Source organism: Arachis duranensis, unplaced genomic scaffold, assembly GCF_000817695.3.
Source record: "Arachis duranensis cultivar V14167 unplaced genomic scaffold, aradu.V14167.gnm2.J7QH unplaced_Scaffold_165934, whole genome shotgun sequence".
NCBI lineage: Eukaryota > Viridiplantae > Streptophyta > Magnoliopsida > Fabales > Fabaceae > Arachis > Arachis duranensis.
This window is the reverse complement of record NW_026264258.1, coordinates 985207-998615: the sequence shown is the minus strand read 5'-3', so window position 1 is coordinate 998615 and position 13409 is coordinate 985207. Positions and strand designations below refer to the sequence as shown.

At 32.3% G+C, this 13409-nt stretch overlaps 1 protein-coding gene across 2 annotated transcripts; it reads right to left on the bottom strand.

The window, feature by feature from the left end:
- Positions 1-69: 69 nt before the first annotated feature.
- LOC127743891 (uncharacterized) lies at positions 70-12013 on the bottom strand. Of its 2 annotated transcripts, XM_052256078.1 has the most exons (24): positions 11831-12013; positions 9728-9861; positions 9348-9432; positions 9181-9234; positions 8787-8878; positions 8590-8693; positions 8418-8487; positions 7613-8018; positions 7066-7392; positions 6637-6843; positions 6349-6444; positions 6197-6257; positions 5970-6097; positions 5534-5780; positions 5268-5368; positions 5038-5162; positions 4790-4913; positions 4652-4710; positions 1913-2009; positions 1541-1730; positions 1344-1451; positions 985-1112; positions 416-475; positions 70-322 (listed from the first exon to the last, which is right to left on the bottom strand). In XM_052256078.1, exons 1-24 carry the CDS (start codon positions 11873-11875, stop codon positions 218-220), a joined length of 3153 nt encoding a protein of 1050 aa, XP_052112038.1. In that variant the 5' UTR covers positions 11876-12013; the 3' UTR covers positions 70-217. The 2 variants fall into 2 exon arrangements, with proteins under 2 accessions (XP_052112038.1, XP_052112039.1); XM_052256079.1 differs by lacking the exons at positions 8787-8878; positions 11831-12013 and having other exon boundaries at positions 9728-9790.
- Between the last annotated feature and the right edge of the window lie 1396 nt (positions 12014-13409).

Below are 13409 nucleotides of genomic sequence, written 5' to 3'. Positions count from 1 at the left end.
TTTTGGTCCTGTTCTCATCAACTCGGCTTATTTACATGTATATTTATTTGTGAATATTTGAACACTGAATAACAACCCAAAACTAATAGAAATATGTGTGAGGGAAGGTTCACAATTTTAAAGAGAATATACAAAACTATAAAACAAACTTAAATACAAGTTTTTTTTTTTTTTCCAACAAAAACCGGGTAAACTGAATCCACTTGTTCAGTGCCTTTTATGAACTTCGTCTATCTTGTTCTGCTGTTCGGAGCACTTGATTTGCCAATGATGAAAATGACTTTGCTGTGTCTTGCATTTCTGCAGTTTTAACATTAATGCCCTGCCAAATCATAAGAGTGAAATGTGAAAAATGAAGAACATACTTCTTTTTTTGTGTTCTGCATTTTTTTTGTGTTAAACCAAAATATTTTACCTGCAGTTTGTTCAAGTTCTCACGCAGCTTGCTTTCCGACAGTTTAGCAGCACTTGTTTCCTGCATTATCAGATTTTTTTTGAATCTTTTTTTGTTTCTAATGCATCTTAGGAGATTATTAAAAACTTCAAGTATGAATTATGTGCTAAAGCATAGTTTTCTCACTACTCTATGGTGGTCTAGCCATGAAGTACTCGATGATTAGACAAAATATAACAAGAATCTTTGTCAGAATTTACGGCGGTGATTCAATAACTAGTGGTGGGATCAACCTTTTCGTTGCAAGGCCAAGGAGTAAGGACAATGTCACCTCATTCTGGTGACAAAGTTCTAGTTCTCGAATATTTTCTGAGTCTAATTATCGATCAAAAAGTTTGTGTTAGTTTTTTCAAATGGTAGTCGCTAGACCTACGAAACCACGATTACTTGATTAATAAGTTTACTGAGATTAACTAACTATGATGACTGAGAAGCTCGCATAAGTAGATGGATTGTTATGTGATGAAAATGGAAATTCCATGCATGATAGTGATAGAGGATGCATACTCAGGAAGATATATATTACTTACATTGGAACAAGAATAAGAAGAGAATCCATATTTTTTCTTAATTTGATCAACTGTTCCGGCTTGCTCTTCTTGTTGATCTTCCTTTGCTGATGTTTTGTGAATGTTTCCCTTCATCTCTTTCAACTTACCTGCATTTGGATGCTCAATTCAACTAATTTAGCTAGTGTTCAGTGTTTAATCGTCTTCATTTATATCTTACGAAGCAAAAGTTCTTAGCTAGTTAGAATTGATTTTTATGTAAAGTGATTTATGTTTGGTAGTTCCTAAAACTTTCCACTTCTCCCAAAATCAACCGAAGAACATGACAGAATAATTGACTCACAAGAAGTAAAACTGAATTGAGTCATTTTCCCACTAACCTTTTAGAGCATGAAACTTTCCAGCCAATTTCTTCTTGTTAAGAGCTCCCAATCCCAATTTGTTTTGTTCTCTGTGTTTTTCTTCATGATCATCTATGTCAATGTCATCTATACAAGAACAATTAAGAACATTTCAGATTGTATATAGAAATTCTATGAATACAGACTCATGCCTTAGATAATGTAAGTATTTATACCTATATTTAGATCAAGATCATCTTCATCAGCAGTCAGGTTATCATTATTATCTGCCTCAGAAGGAAAATTCGGATTCGAAAAGATCACTGAGAGTTCCTGGATACTCTCTTTAGAATCTTCTGTTTCCGGAATCAGGGCATGCTTTTCTTTACCACCGGTGAGATCTTTGATAACTGAGCTGAATATTCCCTAGGGAAGCCAAAGAGCAAAGCAAGCACCATTACTTCCAAAGATAATATCAGCTAAGAATGGATCAAGTGAGGAGAATATGATATGAAATCTAACTCAATAGGGTAGTTTGTCACAATCCATTGCTGTAAATCTTTTGGGCCAACAGAGAGTTTGCAAAGTTTAATAAAGTTTGTGTGTACCTTTTTCTTTTCCTTATAAATGGCTTGGCTAGGGACAAGCTCTTCTTGTGATGCCATCCTTTCTTTGCTGTAGATGGTGCTGACAGAATCCAAAAGCCTAGAATGAAGTCAAGCAATTTGTGAGAATGAATTACTTAGATGCATGGATGCTTCAAATTAGTATTTTAAGTTAAATATTCATATATACTATCTTCTTTCTCATACTATCTTCTTTAGTATTTTAAGTTAAATATTCTCCTAGTTTTATATCATATATTTGTTAGAAAGGTAAGAGAGAACAGTAGAGAAAAAGTTTGTCCAGTTATGTGGAATGATACAATATAGAAGTATATTTATAGGCCCTAAAAGAATCGAAATAATAAAGACGTAATATACTATAATAAATATTCAGATATGCTAAATAATGTTAATTGATCTAATTGATCCTAATTATACTTAAACAAAATAGAATATTCATATTGCCCTCAAAATAAATAGAACTTGAAAGGAATTATTTTGATTCAACCAGCGCGATCTAGTAAATTAGTTATAGTAACCAATTCTATAAATCCATAAAGTTCTCAATGGAATAATTCATTTTATTATTAATTAAGAATTTTGTATATAGCTAGAACAACTTCACAAATTGCAAATATTAATTTGTTAAGAATGAACTGAATTGAAGCTATAGTATCATCATTAGCTAGAATCGAAATATTTGCGAGTTCGGATCACAATTTGTATTGATTAAACAAATCGTTGGAATTTCCAAAGTGATACATTCTCTAAGAGTAGTATACTCTTCTTATTGATCAACGATTATGAAAATATTGGGTAAACCAGTCATGTATTTAATGCCACCCAGATAGGTTTTCAAGTACTATAACAGTCTCTTTAAAATAGGGTAAACTATGGATTCTGTCCCTTTTTTATCTGTTCTCAAAGACCTGAACTTATGAAGTCTTGTTTATGTAGTATACTAATTGGTTAATATACCGCTGAGCCATTTTTTATTAACATAATGACACCTAGCTCTTGTTGCGACCTGTGCTATTAAATCCGCAGCTTTATTTTTTGTGCTAACAAGTAAAAATTGTTTTCCCTTATTTGCTGCATCAAAAATCAAATTACAAGCTTCTCATAAAAAGCCAGCCGTTTTGTAAGATTTAGAATATGAATACCTTATGTTTTGTTTTGTGGATATATAAGGTGTCATAAAAAATATCTTTAAATTCCCAGTGTTCCATATCAGAAACGAGTTCTCAAGAAATTACTAGAGTTTTGGTTGAAAGGTCTGGAAGAGAAAGTTGTTTTGGGGGAAATGATACCCGTTGGTATCGGATTCAAAATGGAAACACTCTCCAACTCTGCCCCCAACGCAGCCACCACCACCACCACCAATGACGGTGAAAAAGCTACGACCGCTCAGGTGATCACTCCTGAATTTAGGCTTGCAAATCACTTATTACTCTCGAAAGAAAGCGGCGGTTACAAGAACGTTGCCTTTTCTCCTTTGTGCATCAAACTCCTTCTTGGCATTGTTGCCGCCGGGTCCAACGGCCCGGTTTGTGACGAACTCCTCTCGTTCCTCCGGTCAGAATCCATCAACGATCTCAACTCCGTCGCAACACAGCTCTTGTCCTCCTTGCTTGTGGACCTCACCTCTCTTTCGCGAATGGTGTTTGGGTTGACAAAACCCTATCTCTAAAGCCTTCCTTCTCACAAGTATTGGAGAATACTTACAAGCCTACTTTGGCTTCACTTGATTTCACAAATAAGGGTGAAGTAGCGAAGGAGATTAACTCATGGGCTGAAAGGGAGACGAAAGGCGTTGTTAACAACATCATTGATCCTTATTCAATCGAATTGAAGGATGTGATCATGGCTAACACACTCTACTTCAAAGGATTATGGAGAGATAGTGGCACCTTCAGAGAAAAAGATACACAGGATGGTGACTTTCATCTCTTGGATGGTGGTGGCTCAGTGAAGGTTCCCTTCATGGATGGAAGTCACAACCATTACGCCATTGCTCATCATTATCAAGATTTCAAGGTCCTCAGTCTTAATTACAAGGAAGCCAGCGAAAATGGCCCCAAAAGGATGTACGCCATGTACTGAATCTGAATCTCTTGAAAACATGCTCCCGAACGGTTATAAAAACTTAGGTGTGTTAAAGATCCCAAGATTTAGGCTATCTTTTATGGTTGAGGCTTCTCCAATGTTAAAGAAGATGGGTTTGGTGTTACCATTCATGGAAGGAGCTTTGACTGAAATGGTGGAGGAGAGAGCAGCGTATATTTCCGACATTATCCAGAAATGCATCATTGAAGTGAACGAAGAAGGGACCAAAGCTGTTGCAGCTGGAAGGTTGCAAATACCTACCACTGCAGGAAGAGGAAGAAGAACAAGGGAGAAGCCTCCTCCTCCTTTTGACTTTATTGCAGACCATCCATTCTTGTTTCTGATCAGAGAACAATTTACTGGAACTGTTCTTTTTGTTGGTCAAGTGCTCAATCCTCTTTACGGTTAATGCCATTGTTATCAATATACCAAAAACCTCAAATTACTAGGTTACTGGTGAGTTATTGGTCCAACTTTATGATATGAAGACGATTCGATGCGAATGCTAATTGATCTAATTGATCCTCATTATACTCTAACAATATTAAAGCCGAGTTGTATCTTGTAACTTCTAACTTCTAAGCACAGTCTTATCCTCGTATATGGTAGTATTTTTGTGGTTTATTAAGAAATTACCTGAAAATTTTTCTTTGGACCAATGCTGAGAACACAAGAATTTCTTGATCACCACTAACCTGTAAAAATGGAATTTGGGTCAATTACTTGAATCAAACAAATGTATAAGCTTTTACAAGTAAAAAAATATGGCCATACCAAAACAAGATCTCCTCTTGATGAACAACACATCTGGATGTCAGAAAATGATCCAAGTTTTGGAGGCGAATAGTTGAAACCTCTAATAGAAGTCTCCACAATTAAGGATAATTCCGGCAAAGACCTAAATATTTGAAGTGTGTGTCTAGTTATAAAACATTTCGCTAAAAAGGCGAAATACTTGACGTGCAAGCCAGAAATTATGAATAATTTAAGTCATAATTTGTGTTATATACTCTTCTCATTACCTTAATTCTACTTTTCCATTGGTGAAAAGGAGCGTAAGGCCAATATCATTATTGCTGTGAAATGTTGATGCCCAGCAACATGAAGAAGAATGAAACTTCTTCTTATAGAGCACCTTTTTTGTTCCCTGTAATGCAAGAAAAGCTTGTTGCAAGCATTGGCTAACAAATAATTTTCTTGTTAGACATGATTCTGGATTGTTATTATGGCATCATGCATTAAATTAAATTACCTGAACAGCATGAACTAATGAATAGACATACAAAGCCTTCTCAGAACAAAGCAGAATATGTGATTGCTTTGTTGTTGCATCCTCACTGTTACCCTGTCCATCTGTGTACAATGATATTAATAATCACCTCTATCTTTCTGATAGTTTGCTTCATAAATATCAGCATTCAACAATATTATTAAACTATATTGATCCTAAACATAATAAGCATGTGCATTGAGTTCTTGATAAATTTGATCATTATGTTATCATTTGTATAGGCTTACCCAACACCTGCATAAATAGAGCTCTAGAGGGCTTCTTTGGATGAACACTTCCATTGCCAAGTGTGTTTCCAGTTTCACTATCAAGTGCAAGAATAGATGAGTCCTTTGTTCCGACCACTAGAATGTTCTTCTCAAAACCCTGCAGACTGCATGTTAGGAAGTGTAGATCGACAATGCCGGCGGATATTTCGCTAGCAATGTTTTTCTGATACAGCAATGTTGGTCCATCCATGCTAAAAACTGAAACCTGTAACAAACAATAGTTAAGGAACTAAAAATCCAAACAAATGATAAGGGCTAATATAAATGCAAAACTCACATATTTTCTTACAACTCAGGTATCTGACCTCAAATTCATATCTAAGGATACTTTTGGACAATGAGCGAAAAACACATTTTCAAGATTGAAATAAAAAGGTATAAAGTATAATCTCACATGTCCTTGATCAGAACCAACTGCAAGATGTGTTGAACTGTGATTTATGTTCATAGAAAGCACAGCACCATTAGTCTTCAGAACTTTTACACTCTGGATTATATGATCAGTTCCTTTCTTTGAACCGCCTGCACAAAGAGGAATCGAAATGAAAGTTGCTGTTAATTAAAATATTTAAGAGTTTTAGCTTTCTGATAACAAAGAAAATTCTATATTCTATGTCATACCAGTAAGAGACATGAAGCTGTTGGTAGTATATGGTTCAGGTTTGAATCTAAATAAGCGAACCTGTTAATCATGTTTATGGAAAACATATTATAACTAGGAAAGGATGAAAATTTAAGAAAATGATCACAATGTATCATCGAAGAAATCTAACCGTTCCGCTCTGATCACCAGAAACAAGAAGAGGATATGTGCTATCAAAAAATAATGCTGTCAAGGGTATGCCACTTAAAGAAAAATCATTTTCACTCTGCATTAAGATCAAGGAAAAAGATTAAGAAAAGAACTTATGACTGAAATTATGCTAACTATTAAGTTCTAAATCATGAACATGGAAAAGGGGACTTGATTACAAACTTTTAAACTAACTATAAAGATCCAATTGAAAATTAATTGAAACTATTGGGACGTCTAGGATAATTTAACCACGAAAAAATATTACCTGTTGCTTTAACTGCAGAATTGGGATGAAAAGGGGACATGAAGCATCCCAGAAGTTTAGAGCACCATTGCTGTGTCCAGTTATGTACAGATTTTGAACTTTTGAGAATCCAGTAAACTTTGCAGAACTCATCAGTGTAGACCCGTCCTTTTGATTAGTTTCGACCGTAATAAGTGGTGGATAATTTTTTATCAGCTCTCTATAATACTATGTCACCATAGAAAAGAAAATCACAAACAAGTACATTAGCATAGAAGATGTAAATTTCAAGAAAGAATGAATATATGGATTAAATTTCAGGAGCACTCATTAAATGTGCTTCATAAGTATGCAAGTATTTCTTGCAGACTATGCAGCTTAATGGAGTGTCTGTGCTTCTTATGTCGAGTGAAAAACAATCCAAATTCATAACCCCTATTAATTTATTACCTCCTCTTCAATGTTTAATACATCGGTAGTGTTGGATATGAATTTTGAAGTTGTGATGCTTGAATCTGCAAATGGTAATTTCACAGTCACTTCCTTTGGAAGTGAGGGTGAGGACTTGGATTGGCTTTGTATCAGATATCTTTCAATCAAGCCATCATCATATTGATATATATGGCCTGATTTCCCAATCAGAATCAAAGATTCTTGTCTGTGCTTGCTTTGTTCATTTGAAGTTGCTGATATGAGCTCCATGGCAACACAACTTTCAGACAAATGAAGGCCCAACTTAATCGTGCGAGATTCTATGTTATCATTCAATAACACTACCTGCATCATAGAAAGTTTCAACCATGATCTCAAGAATTTCTATCTAGGTTAATTACTATAGAACTTTTACTTATCTAGGATAGAAATTCTGAAAAGTTAATATGAAAATTAAAGAAATAAACCTAGAAGCATCTGAAAGTATTTTGAAGAATCCGGTATCACACAAATCCGATACAAACAAGCAATTCTGATAATATTTTCAGCAAAAACATGCGAATACCTGCAATGAGTTTAAAGAAGATGCATCATCACAATCTCCCATGACATATAATCTACTAGCCTTCCCTTCAGCATAAATCCATTTCATTGATCCTATGGGAATTTTCTCTGACTTGTATCCCAAGTTAATTTTAAGAAGAGGAGTGTTCTGTGTAGTATTATGATCCGGCGCTGATACAGAACTGTCTCGTCCGATGTTTAGGGAAGGGATACTCCAAATGAAGATCTCTCCGTTGTTGTAGCCTACAACAACTTTGCTTCCAAAAGGACATGACCAACATGCAGAAGAAACTTTCTTTGTTTCACTATGGAGTGGTTGTGACATGTTTCCACCAGTTTTGGAAACAGTTTTGCTTTCTCTAATATCCCACAAAATTATCTGGCCATTTCTAAAGATTATCAGAACCCTGCATACAAAAAACAGAAACTTGAATTGACTGAAATTTTTATACTGCCATCGCATCAAAATTAAGTCTTTTCGTATGCACTCGAGTGTATAATAGTACAAAAGTTTTCAATCAAGTTCTTATAGCTTAAACATTTCAAATTCATTTCCAATATTTTGTACAAACATTTTTCAACCAGGTCCATAAGAATTATCACAAAACTTTATAATGTGTGAAAACTTTATATGGCAATGTATCATTTGGTATGTACTATGTAGGTTTGATCACAAAATGTTAGAACTAGGGATCCAATTACAAACTTCTATATAACTTATAGAGACTTGATTACAAACTTTAAAATTATAGAGACCTAATTGAAATTTGTGGAAAATCTAGAGATAATCTTGAGAGTAATTTCACCTTTTACTTTCAGCTGCTGGTTGAGGCAGAATATGTGTCACAACAGTATCATCAGGCACTTCAGAATCTCCTAAATAATGTGATTAAGGAACTTAAGCTCAAATAATTAATGAATCAATGTTAATTAACTATTCTACAGCAAAATAGATACTAATGTATCTCAAATTCTCACCGTAAGAAGCCGAGAGGGGTATTGTGTACTGCATTTGAACCATATGCCAAGGTTCTTGATCAATCTTCAACACTGAAATATTACCATTAGAATATCCAATGTACCTGCCAATGGAAAAATGCATATGATAAATTTTGGACCTCCCTCAAAAATTAATTTTTGATAGTTTAGCATGAATTGTGCATATTATTACTTACATATATAGGCTATGTTGTATGACTGCAAAGGAAGTGATTTCTTCCTTCACAATGTAAGCATCTGACAAAAGTTTCTTGTCTATGTCCCAAACCTAAATATGATATTTCTTAGAAGAATCAATTAACTTACTAGCACATTAATTTTTTGCTTTCGATATTGTAATGTAATGTAATATCAGTGCAAAGGAGTTTTACATTGTCAACCAATAGAAATTTTAAGGAAGTGTCAAGTCATGATATATGACCACCAATTATAACTATCTACGATGATTTGCTATCTATTAGTTGACCTGTAAAAGTGTTTCGCACTGTCAATTCATAGAAATTATTCTCAACAATGCAATGCAGAGGCAGCTAGACAAATTGTTATAAATGCAAGAGAAAGTTAACTTGCCTCAATATGATTATTGGAAGTAACATTTATAAGAATGCCTTGGTTCTGGATGAACTGCATTATATCAAATGTGAATGTCAATGTGAGTGTTACAATACAATGCATACTTATATGTGTATATAACTTATATATAGGGAAATTTGATCATGAAAAGTAAGGGCCATCACCTGTAAGAACTTGCTAGGCAATGGCTCACTAGATTCAAGTAGGCCTTGGGAATTACCTTTACCATATAGTTTAATCCGACCATCCCTTTTTGGAAATAAATCTCAACAGAATCAGTTTCGACTTGAAGCTTATGAGGACAAAAAAAGGATCTCATTTAATAACACTTAACATGTTCAAATATTCCATTTCCATGATAGATTTCACATAGGAAAGAGTACAACAACACAAAACCAGTTAAGTAAAAAGAATTATCCACGAAAGACGACAAAGTTACTCGTGAAAGAACAAAAATTCTTCAAATACACTCAAAAGACTCGTTGACAAAACTATTGAAAAGACTTAGAATTAGGCTAGGGCCAAGGGGAATGAATGAAATTACTTTGTTGAAATGGCCAGTATCATGTGAGTATTGTCAAAAGCAAAGTTTGCAGCACCAGATGGCACCCCATTATGAAATAACAACCTTGGATCCACATCACTTGCTTTTAATCCATCTGAGGAATTTCCTCCTGGCTGCAACCATGAATGCAATGCAATGTTAAGTCTGTATTTGTTTGAAGTTTGAAGTAAGCTAAAGATAGTTGGTATAGATAGTAAAGATTCTATATGTTAGTACTAAGAATTGGACTCAGATTCTTGTGAAATCTAACTTTGTTCTTTACTAACTGTGCCAACCATCTTTAGTAGTAGATTCATGTAAAGAACTATGCAACTATCATCGTTAGATTGTAGAACTATTCCCTATCAAATTATCAATACTATTTTCCAACACTTGTGTGAAGAACTTCAACTTCTATATTACCATCACAATCACCACTATTCACCACATTTTTACCAAATATCAAGTGAATTTTTTATTTAGCAGAAAACAACCATTATAGTTCAGTATAATTATGACAATATGTTACATAACTTTTAATAATAAATTTTCTAAGCTATCAAACTCTTCAGTAAAATAACTAAAGAAGTTCAACTAGCTGCCTACTGTACTAAAGTCTCTGTGATTAAAGTAGCATAACACTTGTTCTATCAGGCTGCATTTGGAAGGAGATTGGAGACTGAGAGACTGAGATTTTCTATATATTTAAAATTTAAAAAATTAAATAAAAATATTTTTTAAAAAAATATTAAAATTTCATTCTCCATCCTAAATCTCTCACTTTCTAAAAGTATAGGAGAGACTGAAATTTTAAGTTCAGGATTAAAATTTAATTCCAATCTTTAACCATCAAACACTATCTCATAGTCATAGACACAAAATAGATTAATTGAATATGCCAATATGCGACTCCAAATTTTTGAATCCACAAAAGTGAAACTAAAATCTTAGTCCAATTCCATTGCTTTGCTTGTTGGGACACTTGTTTAGTTCCCTGAATCCCAGGGCCTTGGATTCTGGTGGGGAGAGTAAGTGAGCAACACGTTTCATAGAATTAGAAACATTAATGCAAGAAAAATGGGTCCACACAAAAGACCTTCTAATTAAAAATACCACCGACCGCTGTTCTCAAAGTTGGATAACACCGTATCTTTCTCCAATCTTCACTATTTGGTCAACAATTCAGCATTAAACAGTTAATATGATTTTTTTGTATATATACTAAAAAGAATTTTTCTAAAGCAATTCCTATTTATATTCGGTTCTTCAACAGAATACAAAATGTCCGGAAATTGAAATTTGTTTTATTAAATTAATCAAATATTAGAGAAATGAAATTAAAAAATTAATTTGATATTATAATAAATTAAAATATTTTAAATAATTATCTAATCGTATACACTACATTATAATTAAAAGTGTTTTCGTCATACAGTAATTACTTTTAAAAGTCACCTATATAAGCATATACAAGACAATATTAAAATTTCTTTTCTTTTTTTTTTTCTGTGTAGTGGCGTAATATTAAAGCATATAAAATTATCCAACCTGCTCAAATTCTAATATATTGTGAAGACTACTAACTACACTAAGGAGCCATATTTCACACCAAAATTAATTTTTCTTAAAAACTAAATAAAATACAATCCTGTTAGATAACTAGTAAAAATCTAATAAACAATAAATCAATAAATATTTTTAAATTATATTTTGTATTAATTAGTTGTTATTAATTTAAATTTTATTTTTAAAAAATATCAAATTAATAATTATTAATTACAGTTATTTAAAATTAACTAGTTAAAAATTATTTACCTATATTTTCTTTTTTTGAGAATGTCATTGATATGTTTCATTTTTCTATTAAACAAAAAAGGTTGAAGGTAGATCCAGATTACATGTAAAATAATATATAATCGAAGCTCGAATATCTAAGTTGAGAATCAGATGAAGGAAATTTAAAGGGGAATGAATCGATGCTGAGAATAAGAAGTAGATTGAAGTGTAATTTTAGGTATAACTAGGAAGTTGAGAATGAATAATGAAGAAGAAGAGGAAGAAAGAATTGAGAATGGAATTGAAATGAATAATGATCGATCTGACCTTCTTTATGGAGGCTTTTTCAACCAGCTTCTTCACGGCGAACATTGTTCAAATAATCTTAGAGAGGATATGAATTCATAGAAAGCAAATTGAAGAAGAAGAAGAAGTGGGGAATGTGCGTAGTTTGTGGCAGTTTGCAGTATCTGGTTCTGACGAAGAGGTGATTGATGAAAATATATACAATGCTTTTTCAAAGAACAGAAAGCACAACTAAACCAAAGATTCTTCTCACTTATGACAATGATGTTAATAGATTTCATCCTTTTTCTTTTGGCTACCAAATTTAACGGTTGAAAATTCAGTAAAATTTAATTAAGAGGTATTAGATAATAATTTAATTAAATTTATTAAATTATTTAATAATTTTTAACTGCTAACATAAAATTAACTGCATATGAATTATGTCAATTTAAGTATAATGATAATATCTAGTTTAAAAGTTAGTTAATTAGTCTCCTTATACAAATGTTAAAAATTTGAATCTTATTTTATATATATGATAATTTATTGATCAGCGATAACTTTTTAAATTAAACTCCGATTCTGTTTAAATTAATTCTTCCCATGTTGAGCTATACTGTAAAAAAAAATGTCTAAGTTTGAAAAAATAACTGGATAATTTTACAATTATAATTTAGAATTTATGCAAATAAATTTAAATAAATACAATATTATGTAATTTTTTTAAAATAAAAATAATTAAATATTATTTTTTTATGTGTATGTAAATTATAATTTTAAACTAGGATTTAAAAATATATATAATTTACGTTTTAAAATTACAATTTACTAAAACTTATACTTATTGAGTTACAGAGAAATTATTATATATTTTTACAAGCAAATATGTAATTTATAAATAGCCAACCACAAATAAATTAAGACAATTATTAATTTTCCATATCAATATAATTATTTCTAGTGTTCTATACTATTTGTTGAGATGATTGCCCAAAAATATGCTGAAATTTAGTTTAGGATTTTCCTAATGAACTTTTTAAAAATATTGTCGATATATAGTATAGAAGTAGAGAATTTTGTTTTTCTCAATAATGCATTAAAAAAATTTAAGAATTTATATCATCTTCTATTAAAATTGTTTCTTTTAGCCTAGAGTAGGGTTAACTCTTTTCAGTTAAAAAAACATGTCTTCTCTCCAAATGAGTCCTTTTATTTTTAGAAGAAAACAAAATCTACAAAAATGAAAAATAGAGAAAATCTAAGTTATAGCGGATAGGATAAGATTTATCAAAAAGACATATATGCTTGACTATGTGTAGTGTTAAAATGTTTAATCTCACTCACTCACTTTGACTTTGTCTTCACTCTTTAGAACATGTTACTGTTTTCCTCGAACAATTTAGATCCTACACGTGTCAGCTGTTGATAGCATAGTGGGACCCAAACCATGGATGGTGGAGCCCACACATTATTACATATACGTGGCACAACCGAAAGGACTTTGCTTCATCCAATTGCGTTTTCTCTTCTCCCAACCCCCCTTTTATTTCTGGAAATTTTATTACTATCTTTTTGGATTGCTTGGTACCATTAACGTTAATGTTAATGTTACCTAATG

What these genes read in the sequence shown, in the direction of transcription:
- LOC127743891 (XM_052256078.1), bottom strand. Translation starts at nt 11,875, where the DNA reads ATGTTCGCCGTGAAGAAGCTGGTTGAAAAAGCCTCCATAAAGAAG. An exon ending in CTTCCAATAATCATATTGAG is followed by an intron (nt 8,879 to 9,180) that starts GCAAGTTAACTT and finishes TATCATATTTAG; the next exon opens with GTTTGGGACATAGACAAGAA. An exon ending in AAAGTTTCATGCTCTAAAAG is followed by an intron (nt 1,113 to 1,343) that starts GTTAGTGGGAAA and finishes ATCCAAATGCAG; the next exon opens with GTAAGTTGAAAGAGATGAAG.